General features: G+C 50.2%; 1 protein-coding gene across 1 annotated transcript in view; it reads right to left on the reverse strand.

The window, feature by feature from the left end:
- LOC107121440 (disintegrin and metalloproteinase domain-containing protein 33-like) overlaps positions 1-20426 on the reverse strand; it is a gene marked incomplete at its 5' end in the record, with an annotated part of 89634 nt that overhangs the window by 48088 nt on the left and 21120 nt on the right. Inside the window, 5 exons of the mRNA XM_015424348.1 lie at positions 2466-2632; positions 4264-4335; positions 8483-8548; positions 12807-12999; positions 15419-15495. Of these exons, the coding sequence (XP_015279834.1) occupies positions 2466-2632; positions 4264-4335; positions 8483-8548; positions 12807-12999; positions 15419-15495 (575 nt within the window). The remainder of the gene's footprint in view (positions 1-2465; positions 2633-4263; positions 4336-8482; positions 8549-12806; positions 13000-15418; positions 15496-20426) is intronic.

Below are 20426 nucleotides of genomic sequence, written 5' to 3' on the forward strand. Positions count from 1 at the left end.
GAGAAGGGGGGGAGACACTGGGGGGGAAGAGAGAGAAGGGGGGAGAGAGAGACAGAGAGAGAGACTGGGGGGGAAGAGAGAGAACGGGGGGAAAGAGAGAGACTGCCCACCCCGCGAGTATCGCGGGTCCCCCCTTGTTGGTATCTAAATTAGTTACTGGATTTTGAGATTCTCCCCCCCCCCCTTTTTTTCTCTTCTATTTTTCTGTTTCTTTTGAAAGAAAGATTTTTTTTAAAAAATACCCATGCATTGCATAATTTTCATGTTACTTTCAACACATGTACAGCCAAACGTGTGACAGAAACCGCACTTTTATCCAGATGCTGGCCTCTGGTTTAAGGGGTTTTTTTTGGCCAGTGTGTGACACAGAGTGTTGGACTAGATGGGCCATTGGCCTGATCCATAAGAACATAAGAACATAAGAGACGCCAATGTTGGATCAGGCCAATGGCCCATCCAGTCCAACACTCTGTATCACACAGTGGCCAGAAATACCAGTGCCATCAGGAGGTCCACCAGTGGGGCCAGGACATTAGAAGCTTGCCCCAGAGTCCCTATCTATTCCTTGTGGCTAAGAGCCACTGATGGACCTCTGCTCCATATGCTTATCTAACCATTGCTTATCCAACATTGGCTTCTTTTACGTCCTTATGTTCTTAAGTTGTAAAGTGAATACAGTTGGCTCTTTCTTACAAACTGATCTAACACAGACATGCAGGAAATACATACATTCACTGTAATGTGTAAACGGGGCTACTGAGTCAGGCCAATGATTAATCTAACTCAGCATTCTCTACGGATAACAACATAAGAACATAAGAGCAGCCAATGTTGGATCTGGCCAAAGGCCCATCCAGTCCAACACTCTGTGTCACACAGTGGCCAAAAATACCAGGGGCCATCAGGAGGTCCAGCAGTGGGGCCAGGACACCAGGAGCCCTCCCACTGTTGCCCCCCCCAAGCACCAAGAATACAGCATCCCTTGCCCCAGACCGAGAGTTCCTATCCACACCTTGTGGCTAAGAGCCACTGAGGGACCTCTGCTCCAAATGCTTATCTAATTCCCTCTTGAAGCCGTCCATGCTTGTAGCCGCCACCCCCTCCTGTGGCAGTGAATTCCATGTGTGAATCATTCTTTGGGTGAAGATCTAACACAGACATGAAGATCTGACACAGACATGCAGGAAATAACATGTATTCACTGTCATGTGTGAACGGGGCTACTGAGTCAGGCCAACAATTAATCTAACTCAGCATTCTCTATCCAGTCTAGCAGCTGCTCTCCAGGATCTCAGAAGAACATCGGAAGATCCCTGCTGGGTCAGACCAGAGAGGGTCCACTTAGTCCAGTATCTTTTGCTCACACAGTGGCCAGCCAGTTCCTCTGGAGGGCCAGCAACAGGGCAGACAGGCCGAGGCCTTCCCCTGATAAGAACCTCAGAAGAGCCCTGCTGGATCAGACCAGGGAGGGTCCATCTAGTCCAGCCTCCTGTCTCACACAGCGGCCAGCCAGTTCCTCTGGAGGGCCAACAACAGGGCAGAGAGGCCGAGGCCTTCCCCTGATAGGAACCTCAGAAGAGCCCTGCTGGGTCAGACCAGTGAGGGTCCATCCAGTCCAGCCTCCCGTCTCACACAGCGGCCAGCCAGTTCCTCTGGAGAGCCAACAACAGGGCAGAGAGGCCAAGGCCTCCCCCTGATAGGAACCTCAGAAGAGCCCTGCTGGATCAGACCAGGGAGGGTCCATCCAGTCCAGCCTCCTGTCTCACACAGTGGCCAACCAGCTCCTCTGGAGGGCCAACAACTGGGCACAGAGGCCGAGGCTTTCCCCTGATGTTTATTTATCTATTTATTTATTTATTTTTCACATTCATACCCCGCCCTCCCCAACGGGCTCAGGGCGGCTTGTTGCCTCCTGGCTCTGGGATTCAGAGGATTAGTCTCAGATGGAGGTCTTTCACATCACCAACTATTTGATCTTTTTAAGCTGGAGATTTTGGAGACAGAACCTGGGACCTTCTGCATGCCAAGCAGAGGCTCTGCCATGGAGCTCCAGCTCCCACCCAACGTAACAGATATTTTCATCGATTAGACAAGCAGTATTTGCTAGACCTTTGGGGGACATCCTGCTCCCCTTCCTCCACCAGTTGTTCTCCTGCCCGCTTTGCCATAATCCCCTTTCAGTCTCGTGCCGCAGCAACAAAAATAGGCGCAAGACCAGTTCAAACCAGTCCCACATCCTACGTTGCCACACTGACTATTTAGCTATGAAATCACACAAGAGAATCTTCACAAGAAGGTGTGCCTGAAAGGGCTATACTGGGGAAACGTTAAATCCCGTGTTCTGTTTTCCGCACTTTTGAAAGCAGAAAACTGAGGGGTGGAAGGGAACAGGACATACAACCAGTGGGTGAAGCTGGCCAGGGCGTGGTGCAATACAGTGGGGGCCGCCAGGCCAGAAGACTCACGTCAGCAACTGGGCGTTGTCGTGCTTCTTCCGCGACTTCAGAGACTTCTTCCACTGCAGAAAGGACCAAAGGGTGGTGTTAGCGTCACTGGTCACTCGGCACTGGTCCCGCTCCGTCCACACCTCGAGACCGATCAGGGCCACTTTGATATTCAGGGACCTGTAAAACTGGAGAACGGAAGAGAAGGAAGGAAGGAGACTTTTATAGAGACGTCACTCCAGAACACCGTGCAACATTTGGCATAGGTATCAAGCAGAGTGCATCAGAGGTCTGACTTGGTACGAAGGCACACAGGTTTCCTGGGGGCTTGCATTGCAGGGCTTTCAGGCAGGGCTTCTAACAGGGGAGTTGAGCTCGGGAGTTCAGCGGGGGAGGTAAAATGCGAGAGAAACCTTCTCGTCTGAGTTTCCAGAAAAGGACATGCAAGGTCCATATCAGCAAGGGGGGAGACATACCCAGGGGTCATTTCGTAGAAAAAGAGGTGCAGGAGCTCATTAGCATAACTCATTAGCATAACTTATTTGCATATGCCACACCCCCTGGCATCACTGGAAGTGTGTCAGAAGGCAACACCCACCACTCAGGCTCCATTGGACTGTTTTGGATTGCTAGCTATTGGGGGGGGGGGGACATGCAGATCTGTCCTCGCAGAAGAGGGAGAGCTTGTACCTGAATAAAACTTGGTCTTAAAGGTGCCACTGGACTGTTTTGGACTGGGGGGCTAAAAGGGGGCTCTGCAGCTTACCTGGCTGCTTCTTGCTCTGACTGAGGGCTGCTGGGAGAAAGGGGTGGGGCTTGTTGCATGTGCCCGCCCCCTGGGCTCTTTACTGCCGGAGCTCCGCTCCTGTGCGCTCCCACAGGAAATGACACCTGGACGTACCACAGTATCCTTCCTGCTACAGAAATCTGCACAGAGTCTGGTAAGCCCCCTGTTTCAACCCAAAGACACCTGTATAGAACCAAACCTTTTATGAAGGGGAGAAAGCCATTGCAGGGGGGGGGCTACCCAGTGTTTTGCAGGGAATGCCACATTTATGATAGGGTTGCCAGACCCCCAGTCAGGGCGGGGGTTCCCCCCGATTTTAGGGGCTCCAATCTCCCACTGGCCAACTGGCTGACAAGGGAAACCCCACCCCGAAACAGCCCTATCCAAGGTCGATGTTCTCGATGCAATGACTTTGCCCGGAAGTCAGGCCGGGCGCGTCATGCATCGACACTCTAGCATTTTGACCAAAACTCTTTGGTCAGAACTTCCTGCAAGTAGAATAACCCTTATTTTTCTTTTAAAAGATTTATCCCGGGATGCTGCCCCCACCCACATGACGCCTAGGATGGTTTTCATGGGATACTTGGGGTGGGTCAGGGTAGGGTGAGGAGGTGTTTGTTCACACAGAGGAAGGGCGCACAGTAGTAGAAGACAAAGACTTGTGACCTGGTTCATGCACGACGGAGAGGGAATTATGTAGCGGAAGGGACTACCCCGACTTCAGACTGCCAGAAGGGGAGGGTTACATTTTTGGAATCGTTCCTTTTGAGCAAATAGAAAGCCCACCCCCCAAGCAATGAGAGGGGAGCAGAACGTTTGTCCCTGAAGTGCTACGTTTCTAGCTGCGTGAAGGTTTTTCATGCAAAGGGCCATTCGAAGCTGCAGTCCGCCACCATCTGAAAAGGTGACATCTGCTCCCACATTCCCACCTCGGCATGAGATGGACTGATGCCCAGGGAGTTCCATTTACTGCACAAATAGCCATGCAACCATCACCAGCTCCCCACTGATCTCCAGCCACCTGCCTCTTACCTTGTCCACAAAATTAGCGATCTCCAGGATCCGTTGCTTTGTGCGCCCCAAATTTTGCTTTTGAGACAGGAACTGGGAAAGAGAGGGAGAAAGAAAGAAGGGAGGGGGGGAAGACAGGCAAAGAGCTACAATTAGTGGTATTTTTCAAACAAGACCCCATAGACTGCTGTGTGCTCTTTGCAGAACTACAAAGGCCATGAGGCAGTGCTCTCTGAAGAACTACAAATACCATGATGCAGTGTGCAGAAACACTCATCCGTAAGGACTTGTTTTTGTTCTGGGCCAAAATCACGGAACAGGTCTTTCAGATACTCCAAACTAGGAGCAGGACTTTAAGCCTCTCAAGCTGGTTCAAATGGCAAGGGGAAAATGAGGATGGACGAATTAAAGCTTCATAAAACGTATAGTTTGCTTATGGAATTCCCCACCACAAGACATGGTGGTGGCCAAAGACCAAGATCTCTGTGCTGCTATTAGTATTTTAAAGAAAATGAGGTAGGTCCTGCAGGAGGTGTATTTTCCTCTAAAATATAAAGGACTGTGCAAAAGCTCGTTTTGATTTGCAAAGGTGTTTAAAGTGTTCAAGGTAGGATTGGGGAGACCTGAGTTCAAGTTCTTCCTCAGCCATGTCTCTGGGCTCAATATTGTCTTGAAGGGCTTTTAATTCATATAGGATTCCTTATTATATTTTGCTCTGTTGAGGTGAGAAGCACTAGAGTAGGCTCTAAGACAGGGGTGTCGAACTCATTTGTTACGAGGGCCGCATCTGACCTAAATGAGACCTTGTTGGGCCGGGCCATGTGTGTCATACAATGTAAACTTTATAAAGGACACAAAGGGTGTTTTTTTAACTTAAAATAAAAACATGCTTAAAACATTAGCACTCTTGCAATATTTTGTTGATTTAACACTGCCTGATAACTGACACCTCTTGCTCTGAATTATTGCACCAAAATGTCTGTGCTGTTGCAATCTTGAGTCTGCTGTTCAGGTGTGTATCTGTAAGCTGCAAACCTACAATGACGCAGCAGCAGCAGAACTGGAAGAAGCAGCAGAAGCCAGCCAGTTCCACTGCGGGCCTGAGAGAAGCCCTCCGGGGGCCTCATCTGGCCCCCGGGCCACATGTTTGACACCCCTGCTCTAAGAGGCCTGGATTCAAACCCCCCACTCCACCACTCAACTCACTGGGGGATCTCGGGCCAGGCACTCGGGCTAACCTACCTTGGAGGGTTGTTGTGAGGATAAAATACCAGACAGAAGAACTTTATAGACAGGCTTATTGAGTTCTGAGGAGGAAGGGAAGAATAAAAATGTATCTTTTAAATAATAATAAATCCTTTCTCCCTTTATGGGGCAGCAAATGAACTTATACGCAATCTGTCTGTTAAAGGTGGGCAGAGATCCGCGATCGTTGTCAGGTCCCTTTGAGCCTTTAGAAAGCAAACCTAAGCTGGTCTACTCAGAAGGAAATCTTGTTTTATTCATTGGGATTTACCCTCGGGAAGGGTTGCACGGACAGCGTATTAAAATTCGGGCAAGTTTGAGCAGGGAGAGAAGAAACTGATCATCGTTGTTCATTCCTCCTCCGGAAGCAACAGCCTCCAATTGGTAGCAGGGCATGTGTGGGGGGAAATCCAAGATTTGGTCCCATCTTTTCGAGTTAAAGGACCTTCAGCAACCAAGGTGGGAAGATGAGGAACGTCTTTCCAAGACTTGAGAGAGCCGTTCTCATGACAGGGCATGTACTGTACTGCTGGTCGTTGACTGCTACAATAAATTGATTGAATGATTGGTTGGTTGACTGATTGACAGGGCATGGCAGGCCTCATTTGGTACAACTGAGGAGAGGGTTCAACAGGTCCCCCCTGGCAAACGGCGGGGGATTGGGGGGGGACTTGCAGGAAGAAAGAGAGAGGCCAAGGCCTTGTTGCTGGCATCGCACAGGAAGTGATGTCAGCACACTGAGATGTCGCTGCGACACTCTGGTATTTGGGCAAAAGCTCTATGGTAAAACCAGCTTCTAGAACTGTAGAATCATAGAGTTGGCAGGGACCTCCAGGGTCATCTAGTTCAACCCCCTGCACAAGGCAGGACATTCACAAACACCTCCCTACACACACACACACACACACACACAGTGACCCCTGTTCCATGCTCAGAAGATGGCAAAAAACCTCCAGGATCCCCGGCCAAACTGGCCTGGAGGAAAATGGCTTCCCGACCCCAAAGTGGCGATCGGCATTTCCCTGGGCGTGTAAGAAAGGGCCACGAGAACTAAGCAATGATGCAACCCTTCCTGCCCTCCCTTCTCCTGATCTGCCCAAGTTCACAGAGTCCGCATTGCTGTCAGATGGGGCCATCTAGCCTCTGCTTAAAAACCTCCTGAGAAGGAGAGCCCACCACCTCCCGAGGAAGCCCGTTCCACCGAGGAACCGCTGCAAATGTCAGGAAGTTCTTCCTAATGTTTAGCCGAAAACTCTTCTGATTCGATTTCAACCCGTTGGTTCCGGTCCAACTTCCTGGGGCAACAGAAAACAACTCCATACCATCCTCAGTTTAAATCGGTTTTAAAAATCAGTTTTAAAAAATCCCGCTCATGAAGACCAAAAAGGTCACTGTATCCCATTGTAAAACACAAATTTGTACGGCCTGATATTGGAGAGTCCTAGGTCAGGAGAGGGACAAATATACCCCGGCTGATCTCAGAGCCCCAGCAGGGTCGGTCCTGGTTAGTACTTATAATGGGAGACGACCAGGGGGAGTCCAGGGTCACTCCGCAGAAGCAGGCCGTGGCGAACAAGAGCTTGTACCTGAATAAAAGTTGGTCTTAAAGGTGCCACTTAAAGGGGAGCCAGTTTGGTGTAGTGGTTAAGTGTGCGGACTCTAATCTGGGAGAACCGGGTTTGATTCCCCACTCCTCCACTTGCACCTGCTGACCTTGGGTCAGTCACAAGCTCTGGCACAGCTGTTCCTGAAAGAGCAGTTTGTGTCCGCGTTCTCTCAGCCCCACCTACCTCACAGGGTGTCTGTTGTGGGGAGGGGAAGGGAAAGGAGTTTGTAAGCCGCTCTGAGACTCCAAGTGAAGGACGGGGTATAAATCCAATCTCTTCTTCTTCTTCTTCTTCTTCTTCTTCTTCTTCTTCTTCTTCTTCTTCTTCTTCTTCTTCTTCTTCTTCTCTGGACTGTTTTGGACCGGGGGAAGCTCTGCAACTTACCTGGCTGCTTCTTACTCTGACTGAGGGCTGCTGGGAGCAGGGGGTGGGGCTTGTTGCATGTGCCCACCTCCTGAGCTCTTTACTGCCGGAGTTCCACTCCTGTGCGCTCCTGCAGGAAATGACCCCTGGTTGCGAGACAGACCAATCCAGGGGGACTCTGTTTCTGGCGGGAACGAATCCCATTGGTCCCAAGCCAGCAAAGGCGATGTAGTGTGTCCTTACCGTGTAATACAACAAGTATGCCTGCGCTTCAGGCAAGGCAATACCAGAGGCCTGGTATTCTAAAGTGCACATTCTGATTGGCTGCTTTGCACAGTGGGCCAATCAGCGCGTAGGAATGGTTCCGGAAGGAACAACACCCATTGGCCGTTATGTACGCATTATGATTGGTCGTTATCTGTTTACGGGTGTGGTTTTGCCCGTCTAAATCATATATAAGCCAGCCTTGTTCTATGTATATTTGTCTAGTGTTGTTATGAGCTGAATAAAATGAAATCACTTGTTTAAGAGCCTCGATCTCAGTCGTCTCCTCTCCAGGCTAAACAGACCCAGCTCCTTCAACCTTTTCTCACAGGACTTGGTCTCCAGACCCCACCCCATCTTCGCCGCCCTCCTCTGGACACATTCCAGCTTGTCTATATCCTTCTTACAGATTGCGGTGTCCCAAACTGAACACAATACTCTAGGAGCGGTCTACCATAGAGTTTTTGCCCAAATACCAGAGCGTCACCCGGGCATCGCTGGTGTGATGACATCACTTCCTGTGTGGTGCTGGCAATGAAGGGCGGGCCTTTCTCTTTCTCCGGGCAAGTCCCTCTGCCGGCCAGGTGATCGGCCGCTGGGGGCCAGGGTCTGTCAGCGGGGGACGCCCACCTCCTCTGGGGGGTTGGGGTCTGGCAACCCTAACTGAGGAGGACCCGCAGGTAGACGCGAGGTGCAGCACAGCTGGGCTTTGGGGTCCCTGCGAGACTTCACTGCAGCTTCAGAAGGCGCAAGGTTCTCACCAGGGTGAAGTCCGCCACAATGAAGAGCTCCATGTATTTCATCGTCCTCCAGGCGTCTCGCCTTTTCTGCAACAGAAACGACAAAACGTCACCAGAAAGGACACGAGGGGTTGCCAAATCCGGGGGGGGGGGTTCCTGGAGATTTGGGGGCAGAGGCTGGGGAAGGCAGGGTCTGGGGAGGGATCTCAGCGAGAGTCCACACTCCAAAGAACATAAGAACATAAGAGAAGTCAAATGTTGGATCAGGCCAGTGGCTCATCCAGTCCAACACTCCGTCACACAGTGGCCAGAAATACCAGGGGCCATCAGGAGGTCCACCAGTGGGGCCAGGACACTAGAAGCCCTTGTCACACAGTGGTCAAAAATACCAGGGGCCATCAGGAGGTCCAGCAGTGGGGCCAGGACTCTAGAAGCCCTCCCACTGTTGCCCCCCCAAGCACCAAGAATACAGAGTATCACCTGCCACAGCCTGTGAGTTCCTATCTATACTTTGTGGCTAAGAGCCACTGATGGACCTCTGCTCCATATGTTTATCCAGTTCCCGCTTGAAGCCGTCCATGCTTGTAGCCGCTGCCACCTCCTGCGGCAGTGAATTCCATGTGTTAATCACTCCTTGGGTGAAGAAGGACTTCCTTTTATCTGTTCTAACCCGACCACTCAGCGATTTCATTGAGTGCCCACTTGAGTTCTTGCATTGTGAGAAAGGGAGAAAAGGACTTCTTTCTCAACCTGCTCTATCCCATGCATAATCTTATAAACCTCGATCATGTCACCCCTCAGCCATTGTTTCTCCAAGCTAAAGAGCCCCCAAGCGCTTTAACCTTTATTCATAGGGAAAGTGTTCCAACCTTTTTATCATTCTAGTTGCCCTTTTCTGCACTTTTTCCAAAGCTATAATATCCTTTTCGAGGTGTGGTGACCAGAACTGCACACAGTATTCCAAATGAGGTCGCACCATCGATTTATACAGGGGCATTATGATACTGACTGATTTGTTTTCAGTTCCCTTCCTAATAATCCCCAGCATAGCATTGGCCTTCTTTATTGCAGTCACAGACTGTCTCGATATTTTCATTGAGTTATCTACTACGACTCCAAGATCTCTCTCTTGGTCAGTCTCTGACAATTTGGACCCCATCAATGTGTATTTATATTTAGGATTTTTGGCTCCAATGTGCATCACCTTGCACTTGGCCACATTGAACCCCATTTGCCACGTTGACGCTCACTCGCCCATCCTCGGCAGATCCCTATCTGCACACCCATCTTTCCCAGCCTGGATGTATGTCCTGCACATGTAACAACATAAGGAAGTCTCACGAGAGGCACATAAGGATTTCTGTCACCGGGAGATCAGCTATAATACTGGGGGAACTCCAGGTGCCACCTGGAGGTTGGCAACTCTCTTGCCCCATCGCTAAACATGAGGCTGGTTCAGAGCCAGCATTTGTCGCTTCCATTGTGGCCAGAACGTTTGCCAGGGGTGAGCCAAGGTAGGGACAGCATCAGTGCTTGTAGCCAGTGTTCCCTCTGAGTTAGTGTGAGCTAGCTCACAGGGTTTTTTTAGCCTCCAGCTCACACATTTTTGTCTCGGCTCAGGAAGGACGGCCCCAGAGCAAACTAATTGGTGCAGCAGCCAAACCGCTTGCTCACAACTTGAATGCCAGCAGCTCACAAAGTAGAATTTTTGCTCACAAGTCTCCACAGCTTAAAGGGAGCGTTGCTCCCAGGCTAGCCTGATCTAATCAGATCTCGGAAGCTAAGTCCTGGTTAATATTTGGAAGGGAGACCCCCAGGGAAGTCCTCCTGGGTTGACAGAGCCAGGCAATGACAAACTCGGATGGGGTCAACATCTGGAGCAGAGGTCCACCCGTGGCTATTAGCCCAAGGTATAGCTGGAACACTCTGTCAGGGGCAGGGATGCTCTGTCTTCTTGGTCCTTGGGGGGGGGAACAGTGGGAGGGCTTCTGGAGTTCTGGCCCCACTGCTGGACCTCGTGATGGCACCTGGGTTTGGGCCACTGTGTGACACAGAGTGTTAGACTGGATGGGCCACTGGCCTGATCCAACATGGCTTCTCTTATGTTTTATGCTCTGTATTCTTGGTCCTTGGGGGGGGGGCTCCCGAGTGGGAGGGCTTCTAGAGTTCTGGCCCCACTGCTGGACCTCCTGATGGCACCTCGGTTTTGCCCGCTGTGTGACACAGAGTGTTGGACTGGATGGGCCATTGGCCAAGTGGTATTATATTTTTATTCTTTGTTTTCTATTTAATTCATATTGCAGTCCTATATATTGTACACATTATGTAATATTACTGTCCATACTTTTAGCATTTGTATAAAAACGTCTGTGAAGAAGACACTCGAAACAAAGCTAATACGATCCTTCTTGTACATTCATTCACAAATTTGCATTGCATGTTTATTCTATTTTCTATTCTTTGCGAATTGTAATTTGCATTTACTGATTACTTGAATTGTTTCATAGCATAATAGGCCTTCTGCCTTGCTTAGCATCCCATTCCACAGCTTTTTCTTTATTTATACACTGCTGGGAATTCCTCTCCTTTTTGTTTATGTACATTTTTGGACTCTGATGCAATTATCTAATCATTTTGACTTCTCTGCGGAAGAAAAAGATAGGATTTTAGCTAATGCTCCTAAACTCACTCAAAGTTTCTCTCACGATGAGTTGGACTCAACTATAAATATTAGATTAAACAAGACTGAGGTTAGCACTGCATGCTTAAACATAAGAACATCAGAAAAGCCAACGTTGGATCAGGCCAGTGGCCCATCCAGTCCAACACTCTGTCACACAGTGGCCAAAAATACTAGGTGCCATCAGGAGCTCCACCAGCAGGACCAGAACTCCAGAAGCCCTCCCACTGTGCCCCCCCAAGCACCAAGAAAACAGAGCATCATTGCCCCAGACATAAGAACATAAGAGAAGCCATGTTGGATCAGGCCAGTGGCCCATCCAGTCCAACACTCTGTGTCACACAGTGGCCAAAAATACCAGGTGCCATCAGGAGGTCCACCAGTGGGGCCAGGACACTGGAAGCCCTCCCACTGTTGCCCCCCCCCAAGCACCAAGAAAAGAGAGCATCCCTTGCCCCAGACATAAGAACATAAGAGAAGCCCGTGTTGGATCAGGCCAGTGGCCCATCCAGTCCAACACTCTGTCACACAGTGGCCAAAAATACCAGGTGCCCTCAGGAGGTCCACCAGTGGGGCCAGGACACCTAATGCCCCCCCACTGTTGACCCCCCCCCAAGCACCAAGAATACAGAGCATCACTTGTCCCAGATATAAGAACATAAGAGAAGCCAATGTTGGATCAGGCCAAAGGCCCATCCAGCCCAACACTCTGTGTCACACAGTGGCCAGAAATACCAGTGCCATCAGGGGGTCCACCAGTGGGGCCAGGACACTAGAAGCCCTCCCACTGTTCGCTCCCCCCCCCCCAAGCAACAAGAAGACAGAGAATCCCCACTGGGGGACCTCCAGATGGCACATGGTATTTTAGGCCACTGTGTGACAGACTGGATGGGCCTTTGGCCTGATCCAACATTGGTGTCTCCTATGTTCTTATGTTCTTAAGCCGTCCATGCTTGTAGCTGCCACCACCTTCTGTGGCAGTGAATTCCACAATAAATGCATGGCTATACTTAATAAATGCTCTTATGATTTTATGCTTTTCATCGTAGATCAAGCATCTACGGAGACTGAGAGACTAAATATATACTTAATACGCAAACAACAACTATGGAGGATAAATTAAAGAACTCAAAATAAAGTTTACAGATGGTGCTCTGCTCGTCTAACAATTCCAACAGAAGATTCACCTGGGCGGATTCCAGAAATACTCCGTCCGATTATGAGACTTCTTGTAGCAGAAGACTCTGCAACCACTTCTGGGGGCTCCTCTTAAGTTCTTAAACTTCCCCTGTTTGTCCTCTTGCCTTGAAAACCCTCCAGGTTGCCATAATTTGGCTGCCTCCAGTGTTCCCTCTAAGCTGGGTTAGTGTGAGCTAGCTCACAGCTTTGTAGCCTCCGGCTCACCCATTTTTGTCTTAGCTCAGGAAGGAGGGCTCCAGAGCAAACTGACTTATGCAGTAGCCAAATCGCTCGCTCACAACTTGAATGCCTGGAGCTCACAAATTGGCATTTCTGCTCACGAGACTCCACAGCGTAGAGGGGGCGTTGGCTGCCTCCCCTTTGGGGTACACCGGCGCCGGCCCCGAATGCTTTGCCACACACTGCAGCTGATCCAGAGAGCCTGGCGTCCCTAGTCAGTTCTCAGAACAGCCCGGGAAGCTTTACCCGCCGGAGTGCTGTTGGCATATCGAAGGCTCTCGCCAGATCCGCTACGTTGCTTGGGAGCAGCTCGCCGTGCCCGCAGGTCCCGCCCCTGGACGGCAAATGTTCTGCCCTGTAGATGATGTGGTGCTCGGATCCTGAGTCCCCTGGGGCTTTCAGGTAATAGCTGTCGTTCTGGCCGAGGGCGATCAGGCCGCTGCAAAATAGACCAGAAACATATGATTACTATTGCAAGGGGGGGGAGGGAGGGAGGGAGGGGAGGAAGGGGAAGAGAGAGAGACAGAGAAGGGAAGGAGGGAGAAAGGAAGGGAGAAAGAGAGAGAGAGAGAGGGAGAAAGAGAGGGGGGAGAAAGAGAGAGGGAGAAAGAGAGAAAAAGAGGAGAGAAAGAGAGGAAAGAGAGGAAGAAAGAGAGGAAGAAAGAAAGAAAGAAAGAAAGAAAGAAAGAAAGAAAGAAAGAAAGAGAGAGAGAGAGAGAGAGAGAGAGAGAGAGAGAGAGAAAGAGAGAAAGAGAGAAAGAGAGAAAGAGAGAAAGAGAGAAAGAGAGAAAGAGAGAAAGAGAGAAAGAAAGAAAGAAAGAAAGAAAGAAAGAAAGAAAGAAAGAAAGAAAGAAAGAAAGAAAGAAAGAGGGAGGGTGGGAGGAAGGGAGCGAGGAAGGGATGGATGGAAGGAGGGCGGGAGGGAGAGAGAGAGAGAGAGAGAAAGAAAGAAAGAAAGAAAGAAAGAAAGAAAGAAAGAAAGAAAGAAAGAAAGAAAGAAAGAAAGAAAGAAAGAAAAGACAATAGAGTGGGTCCCAGTGATCCACTGTCCTAGCATAGGTTATTTCTTTGGGTGGACACATGCAACAAGCCCCGCCCCCTGCTCCCAGCAGCCCTCAGTCAGAGCAAGAAGCAGCCAGGTAAGCTGCAGAGCCCACCCCCCGGCCCCCCGCCCCAAAACAGTCCAGTGGCACCTTTAAGACCAAGTTTTATTCAGGTACAAGCTCTCCCTCCTCTGCGAGGACAGATCTGCATGTTCTCCTCCCCCCCAACAGCTAGCAATCCAAAACAGTCCAGTGGAGCCTGAGCGGTGGGTGTTGCCTTCTGACACACGTCCGGTGATGTCAGGGGGTGTGGCATACACAAATAAGTTATGCTAATGAGTTAGTTGATAAGTAGTAATCGATAAGGATTGGGATTTCTACACGCTCAGATAAAGCAAATATTGTGAAACGGATTGTTTTCATTGCGCAGCATTCGTTAGCGTGTGAGCGATAACAGAAGGACATTTTCTACAGACATTACTACAGCAAACGTTTTTGCAACTTATCTTTATTGACTCTTGGTTATTCTTGTCACAGATGTTGTTTTTGCAATCCCACTCCCCACCTGGAGGTTGGCAGCCACAGATGCTGGGGGCGGGGGGGTATGACTCTGTGTGCCTGCTGATGGGCTTTCAGGGGCATCCGGTCGGCGGTTGAGGGAAACAGGATGCTAGACGAGATGGACCACTGGTCTGATGCAGCCGTACCAGAGAGCTGCTTTGCATGTGGTGTAACTGCCGAGTCCCCGGGGGAAAGTGCTCTAACCTCATCCAGCACCCTGTTTAAGTTCATACTCATTCTGTTGAGGCCTCGGGCAAGACTCCCCCTGCAAGGAGGATGAAAACCCAGTTGTGCAGACGACTGAGCGAGGGACTCGTCCGAGGGTCCGTTAAGGTCTCGAGTCCGTGCGTAGCCAAGAGATGACCTCACTTTGCCGGCGTTCCTAAAGATGCGGCTCACACGGATGAAGCCTGCCAGGGTTATTTTGAGTCCTACAGCGGCAGCTGGGGGTGGGGAGGGGGGGCGGGTGGACCGAGAGCGAGAAGCAGAGGCTGCAGAGTTTCCCCAGGAGCAGTTCCAACCCGGCCATCCCGGGTGCAAAGGAGACAACCCCCTGCTCCAATGTAAAGAGAACGGGAGTCAAATAAGAGGAGGGGAAAAGAAACCTTCCCTATCTAAGGATATTTGAGGGTCATGCAGGGGTTTTTTCCCTGGGGGGGAACATGCCCGAACAGAGTTCAGGAACGTCTTCGACAAAATCATTTTTTAAAATGTTTAAAAGTTCATGAGTTTTCAGTATACGGATTGCAAACTTCATTTCCCTCTAGAGAGTTCCGGCACCTCTTTTTCAACAACAACAAAAAGCCCTGGGGACCAGTGTTCCCTCTACGCTGAGTTAGTGTGAGCTAACTCACAGTTTTTTAGCCTCCGGCTCACCCGTTTTTGTCTTCGCTCAGGAAGGATGGGGCTCCACAGCAAACTCATTGATGCAGCAGCCAAATCGCTCGCTCACAACTTTAATGCCGGTGGCTAGCAAAGTAGGATTTTTGCTCACAAGACTCCACAGCTTAGAGGGAGCATTGCTGGGGACACGTGAACTCCCCATCACAACTGGGGTGTGGCTCTCAGGGGTCTTTGGCGGAGATCTTTCCAGTCTGACAACCACTGGTCCTTTCAGCTGAAGTTCCCAATGGTGGAACCTGGGTCTTTTTGCACGCAAAACCTTACACCCTCCTTCCCAGCAGCACCCTGGAGACCTCTGCAGACCAAATGTCGATGTCTGTGAACGCCAAGCCTCTGAATCGCTTTCCTTACCTGATTCCGGAGCAGGTGCTCAGCACCAACCAGGATCCTTTGTGCCCTTGGACGTGGCCGTGGTAATAACAGTGTTCCTGTAAGGAGAGGCAACGGAGGAGTATTGGGGACATGCTTCATTTTGTGGGTGCAAATAATCTGACCGTCAGAAGCAGAAGGAGCTTAACTTTCACTGAATACTAATAACTAACATCCATTTATTCAGACCCCGCCCCGTCCCAGAGGTTTGTGAGGAAGGTCCCAACATCTAAAACTCAGGTACTCCACCAGCTGAATTATTGTTAATCAATCGGTTTTAATTTTTAAATGATGCATCAATTTGTGACTACGTTTTAGAAGAAGAAGAAGAAGAGACTGGATTTCTACCCCGCCCTTCACTACCCAAAGGTGTCTCAGAGCGGCCTACAAACTCTTTCTCTTCCCCTCCCCACAACAGACACCCTGTGAGGGAGGTGGGGCTGAGAGAGCTCTTGACAGAAACGGCTCTTCTTTCAAGAACAGCTCTTGTCAGAACTATGGCTTGCCCAAGGTCATGCAGCCAGGTGCAAGTGGAGGAGTGGCGAATCAAACCCAGATTAGAGTCCGCGCACTTAACCACTACACCAAACTGGAAGAAGAAGAAGAACAAGAAGAAGAAGAAGAGGAGGAGGAGGAGGAGGAGGAGGAGATAGGATTTATACCCCACCCTTAACTACCTGAAGGAGTCTCAGAGATAAATCAATGCATCCATTTGTAACGAAGAAAAAGAAGACAACAGGAGGAGGAGGAGGAGGAGATTGGATTTACACACACCCCTTCACTACCCAAAGGAGTCTCAGAGCGGCTTACAATCTCTCCTTTCCCTTCCCCTCCCCACACTAGACACCCTGTGAGGTAGGTGGGGCTGAGAGCACTCTCCCAAGGACTGCCCTTGAGAGAACAGCTCTGAGAGAACTTGTGACTGACCCAGGTCACACCAGCAGCTGCATGTGGAGGAGTGGGGAATCAAACCCAGTTCTCCCAGATTAGAGCCCGCACTCCTTACCATGACAACAAACTGGCTGTCCGTACGAACTAAGTCTCAACAAAGGGGTTGTTGGAGGAAATGTGAAATGATTTACCATGGACTAAACCAAACTGGGGGAGGGAAGGTGGCACGGGATCGCCCGATCTCATCAGCTCTCACAAGCTAAGCAGGGTCGGTACGGGGATGGGAGACCACCAAGGAAGGCTCTGCAGAGGAAGGCAACGGCAAACCACCTCTCCTCCTCCTCCTCACTGAGAGCCAGTTTGGTGTAGTGCTTAAATGCGCGGACTCTAATCTGGGAGAACTGGGTTTGTTTCCCCACTCCTCCACATGCAGCTGCTGGATGACCTTGGGCAAGCCACAGTTCCGATAAGAGCTGTTCTTGAAAAAGAGCAGTTTCTGTCAGAGCTCTCTCAGCCCCACCTACCTCACAGGGTGTCTGTTGTGGGGAGGGGAAGGGAAAGGAGTTTGTCAGCCGCTCTGAGACACCTTTGGGTAGTGAAGGGCGGGGTATAAATCCAGTCTCTTCTTCTTCTTTTACCTCACAGGGTGTCTGTTGTGGGGAGGGGAAGGGAAAGGAGTTTGTGAGCCGCTCTGAGACTCCTTTGGGTAGTGAAGGGCGGGGTATGAATCCAATCTCTTCTTTTTCTTCTTTTACCTCACAGGGTGCCTGTTGTGGGGAGGGGAAGGGAAAGGAGTTTGTCAGCCGCTCTGAGACTCCCTTGGGTAGTGAAGGGCGGGGAATAAATCCAATCTCTTCTTCTTCTTCTTCTACCTCACAGGGTGTCTGTTGTGGGGAGGGGAAGGAGTTTGTAAGACGCTCTGAGACTCCTTTGGGTAGTGAAGGACGGAGTATAAATCCAATCTCTTCTTCTTCTTCTTCTTCCCACCTCATGTCGCCCTTTCTCTCACCCACCACCTGCACCCACATCCACCTGCATTGCATTCATGTCCTTTCCCCCATAGTAGCACTGGCTATTATGTGCAGCTGCTGTGGCCATTAGGAAGAGCTGCCTCTCTGCAACTCCTGCATGCGCTTCCCTATCAATGCTGGGAAGCTGGGAGCCGGGTGGTGGAGTGGTTGCAAGCAAGTGGGCAAGGAGAGAGGCACATGGACGTGTAGTAGGGAAGGTGAACAGGTGTGGGGGATGTCGTGTATTGACTCAACTCCATTGTAAGGAATTGATTCAGCTTTATTGAACAGGAAAACAGTCAAGAACACACACACAAACTTTTAAACTATCCCGGGCTGATGTAGCCACGCCCTAGAATAGCTAAGGACCAATAGCATTGTTACAGTAATGTCCAATCAGGTTTGTTGCCTCCGGCACAGTTCTCTTGCATCTGATTGCTTACAATTAAGCATTAGGCAATAGGATTGTTCCAGCTTAGAATCCTGGCTAAGGTCTCAAGCTTAACATGACTTTTCATACATAACAGCGGATAAATGTTTTCGGCGGGCCGCATGTGGCCCCCGGGCCATAGTTTGAGGACCCCTGTTTTAAACTATCCCGGGCTGATGTAGCCACGCCCTAGAATAGCTAAGGACCAATAGCATTGTTACAGTAATGTCCAATCAGGTTTGTTCCCTCCGGCACAGTTCTCTTGCATCTGATTGCTTACAATTAAGCATTAGGCAATAGGATTGTTCCAGCTTAGAATCCTGGCTAAGGTCTCAAGCTTAACATGACTTTTCATACATAACAGGGGAGATCTGTGACAGTGGGCCCTGCCAGAAGCCCTTGGCCCCAGGAGCTGCCCCACTGCTTATTATGGAGCAGATGTCCATGAGTGGCTTTTAGCCACAAGGCTCTGACTTCTTGGTGCCTGGGGGGGGGGCAACAGTGGGAGGGCTACAGTGGGAGGGCTTCTGGAGTTCTGGCCCCGCTGGTGGACCTTCCGATGGCACCTGGGTTTGGGCCACTGTGTGACATAGAGCGTTGGACTGTATGGGCCATTGGCCTGTGTGGCCTCCTTGCCGGTTTGGTGTAGTGGTTAAATGCGCAGACTCTAATCTGGGAGAACCGGGTTTGATTCCCCACTCCTCCACTTGCACCTGGCTGGATGAACTTGGGAAAGCCATAGTTCTATCGGAGCTGTTCTTAAGAGCAGTTTCTGTCATAGAGCTCTCACAGCTCTCTCTACCTCACAGGGTGTCTGTTGTGGGGAGGGGAAGGGAAAGGAATTTGTAAGTCGCTCTGAGACTCCTTTGGGGAGTGAAGGGCGGGGTATAAATCCAAACTCTTCTCTTCTTCTTCTACCTCACAGGGTGTCTGTTGTGGGGAGGGGAAGGGAAAGGAATTTGTAAGTCGCTCTGAGACTCCTTTGGGGAGTGAAGGGCGGGGTATAAATCCAAACTCTTCTCTTCTTCTTCTACCTCACAGGGTGTCTGTTGTGGGGAGGGGAAGGGAAAGGAATTTGTAAGTCGCTCTGAGACTCCTTTGGGGAGTGAAGGGCGGGGTATAAATCCAAACTCTTCTCTTCTTCTTCTACCTCACAGGGTGTCTGTTGTGGGGAGGGGAAGGGAAAGGAATTTGTAAGTCGCTCTGAGACTCCTTTGGGGAGTGAAGGGCGGGGTATAAATCCAAACTCTTCTCTTCTTCTTCTACCTCACAGGGTGTCTGTTGTGGGGAGGGGAAGGGAAAGGAATTTGTAAGTCGCTCTGAGACTCCTTTGGGGAGTGAAGGGCGGGGTATAAATCCAAACTCTTCTCTTCTTCTTCTACCTCACAGGGTGTCTGTTGTGGGGAGGGGAAGGGAAAGGAATTTGTAAGTCGCTCTGAGACTCCTTTGGGGAGTGAAGGGCGGGGTATAAATCCAAACTCTTCTCTTCTTCTTCTACCTCACAGGGTGTCTGTTGTGGGGAGGGGAAGGGAAAGGAATTTGTAAGTCGCTCTGAGACTCCTTTGGGGAGTGAAGGGCGGGGTATAAATCCAAACTCTTCTCTTCTTCTTCTACCTCACAGGGTGTCTGTTGTGGGGAGGGGAAGGGAAAGGAATTTGTAAGTCGCTCTGAGACTCCTTTGGGGAGTGAAGGGCGGGGTATAAATCCAAACTCTTCTCTTCTTCTTCACTTGCCTTGAAAGCCTCTTGCTGGGGTCCCCAGAAGTCGGCTGCGACTTGGTGGCACTTTATTCACACAAACCAAATTGGGGGTGGGAAGTGCCATCCAGTTGCAGCCAACCCCGCAGGATTTCCAAGGAGAGACAGGAACAGAGGTGGTTGGCCATTGCCTTCCTCTGAGTAGCAACTCTGGACTCTCCCATCCAAATACTCACCAGAGCCAACCCTGCTGAGCTTCCAAGATCTGACAAGATCAGGCAAGACTGGGCCAGCCAGGTCAGGTCAAGAGACTTTTCAGAGGTGGTCTGCCATTGCCTGCCTCTGCGTAGCAGCCCTGGATTTCATTCGGTGGTCTCCCGTCCAAGGACTAACCGGGGCCAACCCTGCTCAGCTTCAGAGATGTGATGACATTGGGCTAGCCTGGGCCGTTCAGGTCAGGGTGAACAAAATTATCTATTCTTTATTCGAGGGAAAGGCCATCTATTTCTTTAAAATGTCTGCATCTCACCTTACCCCTGACGTTGTTCAGGGTGGTGAAAACCAGTGAGAATTGTGAGGCACTCCAAAGGGATCTGTCAAGGATGGGCGAGTGGGCGTCAATGTGGCAAATGGGGTTCAATGTGGCCAAGTGCAAGGTGATGCACATTGGAGCCAAAAATCATAAATATAAAAACACATTGATGGGGTCTGAACTGGCAGAGACTGACCAAGAGAGAGATCTTGGAGTCGTCATAGTAGATAACTCACTGAAAATGTCGAGACAGTGTGTGACTGCAATAAAGAAGGCCAATGCTATGCTGGGGATTATTAGGAAGGGTATTGAAAACAGATCTGCCAATATCATAATGCCCCTATATAAATCAATGGTGCGACCTCACCTGGAATACTGTGTGCAATTCTGGTCAACACACCTTAAAAAGGATATTATAGCTTTGGAAAAA

This window comes from Gekko japonicus, unplaced genomic scaffold (genome assembly GCF_001447785.1).
Source record: "Gekko japonicus isolate JY-2015 unplaced genomic scaffold, Gekko_japonicus_V1.1 scaffold4026, whole genome shotgun sequence".
Lineage (NCBI taxonomy): Eukaryota > Metazoa > Chordata > Lepidosauria > Squamata > Gekkonidae > Gekko > Gekko japonicus.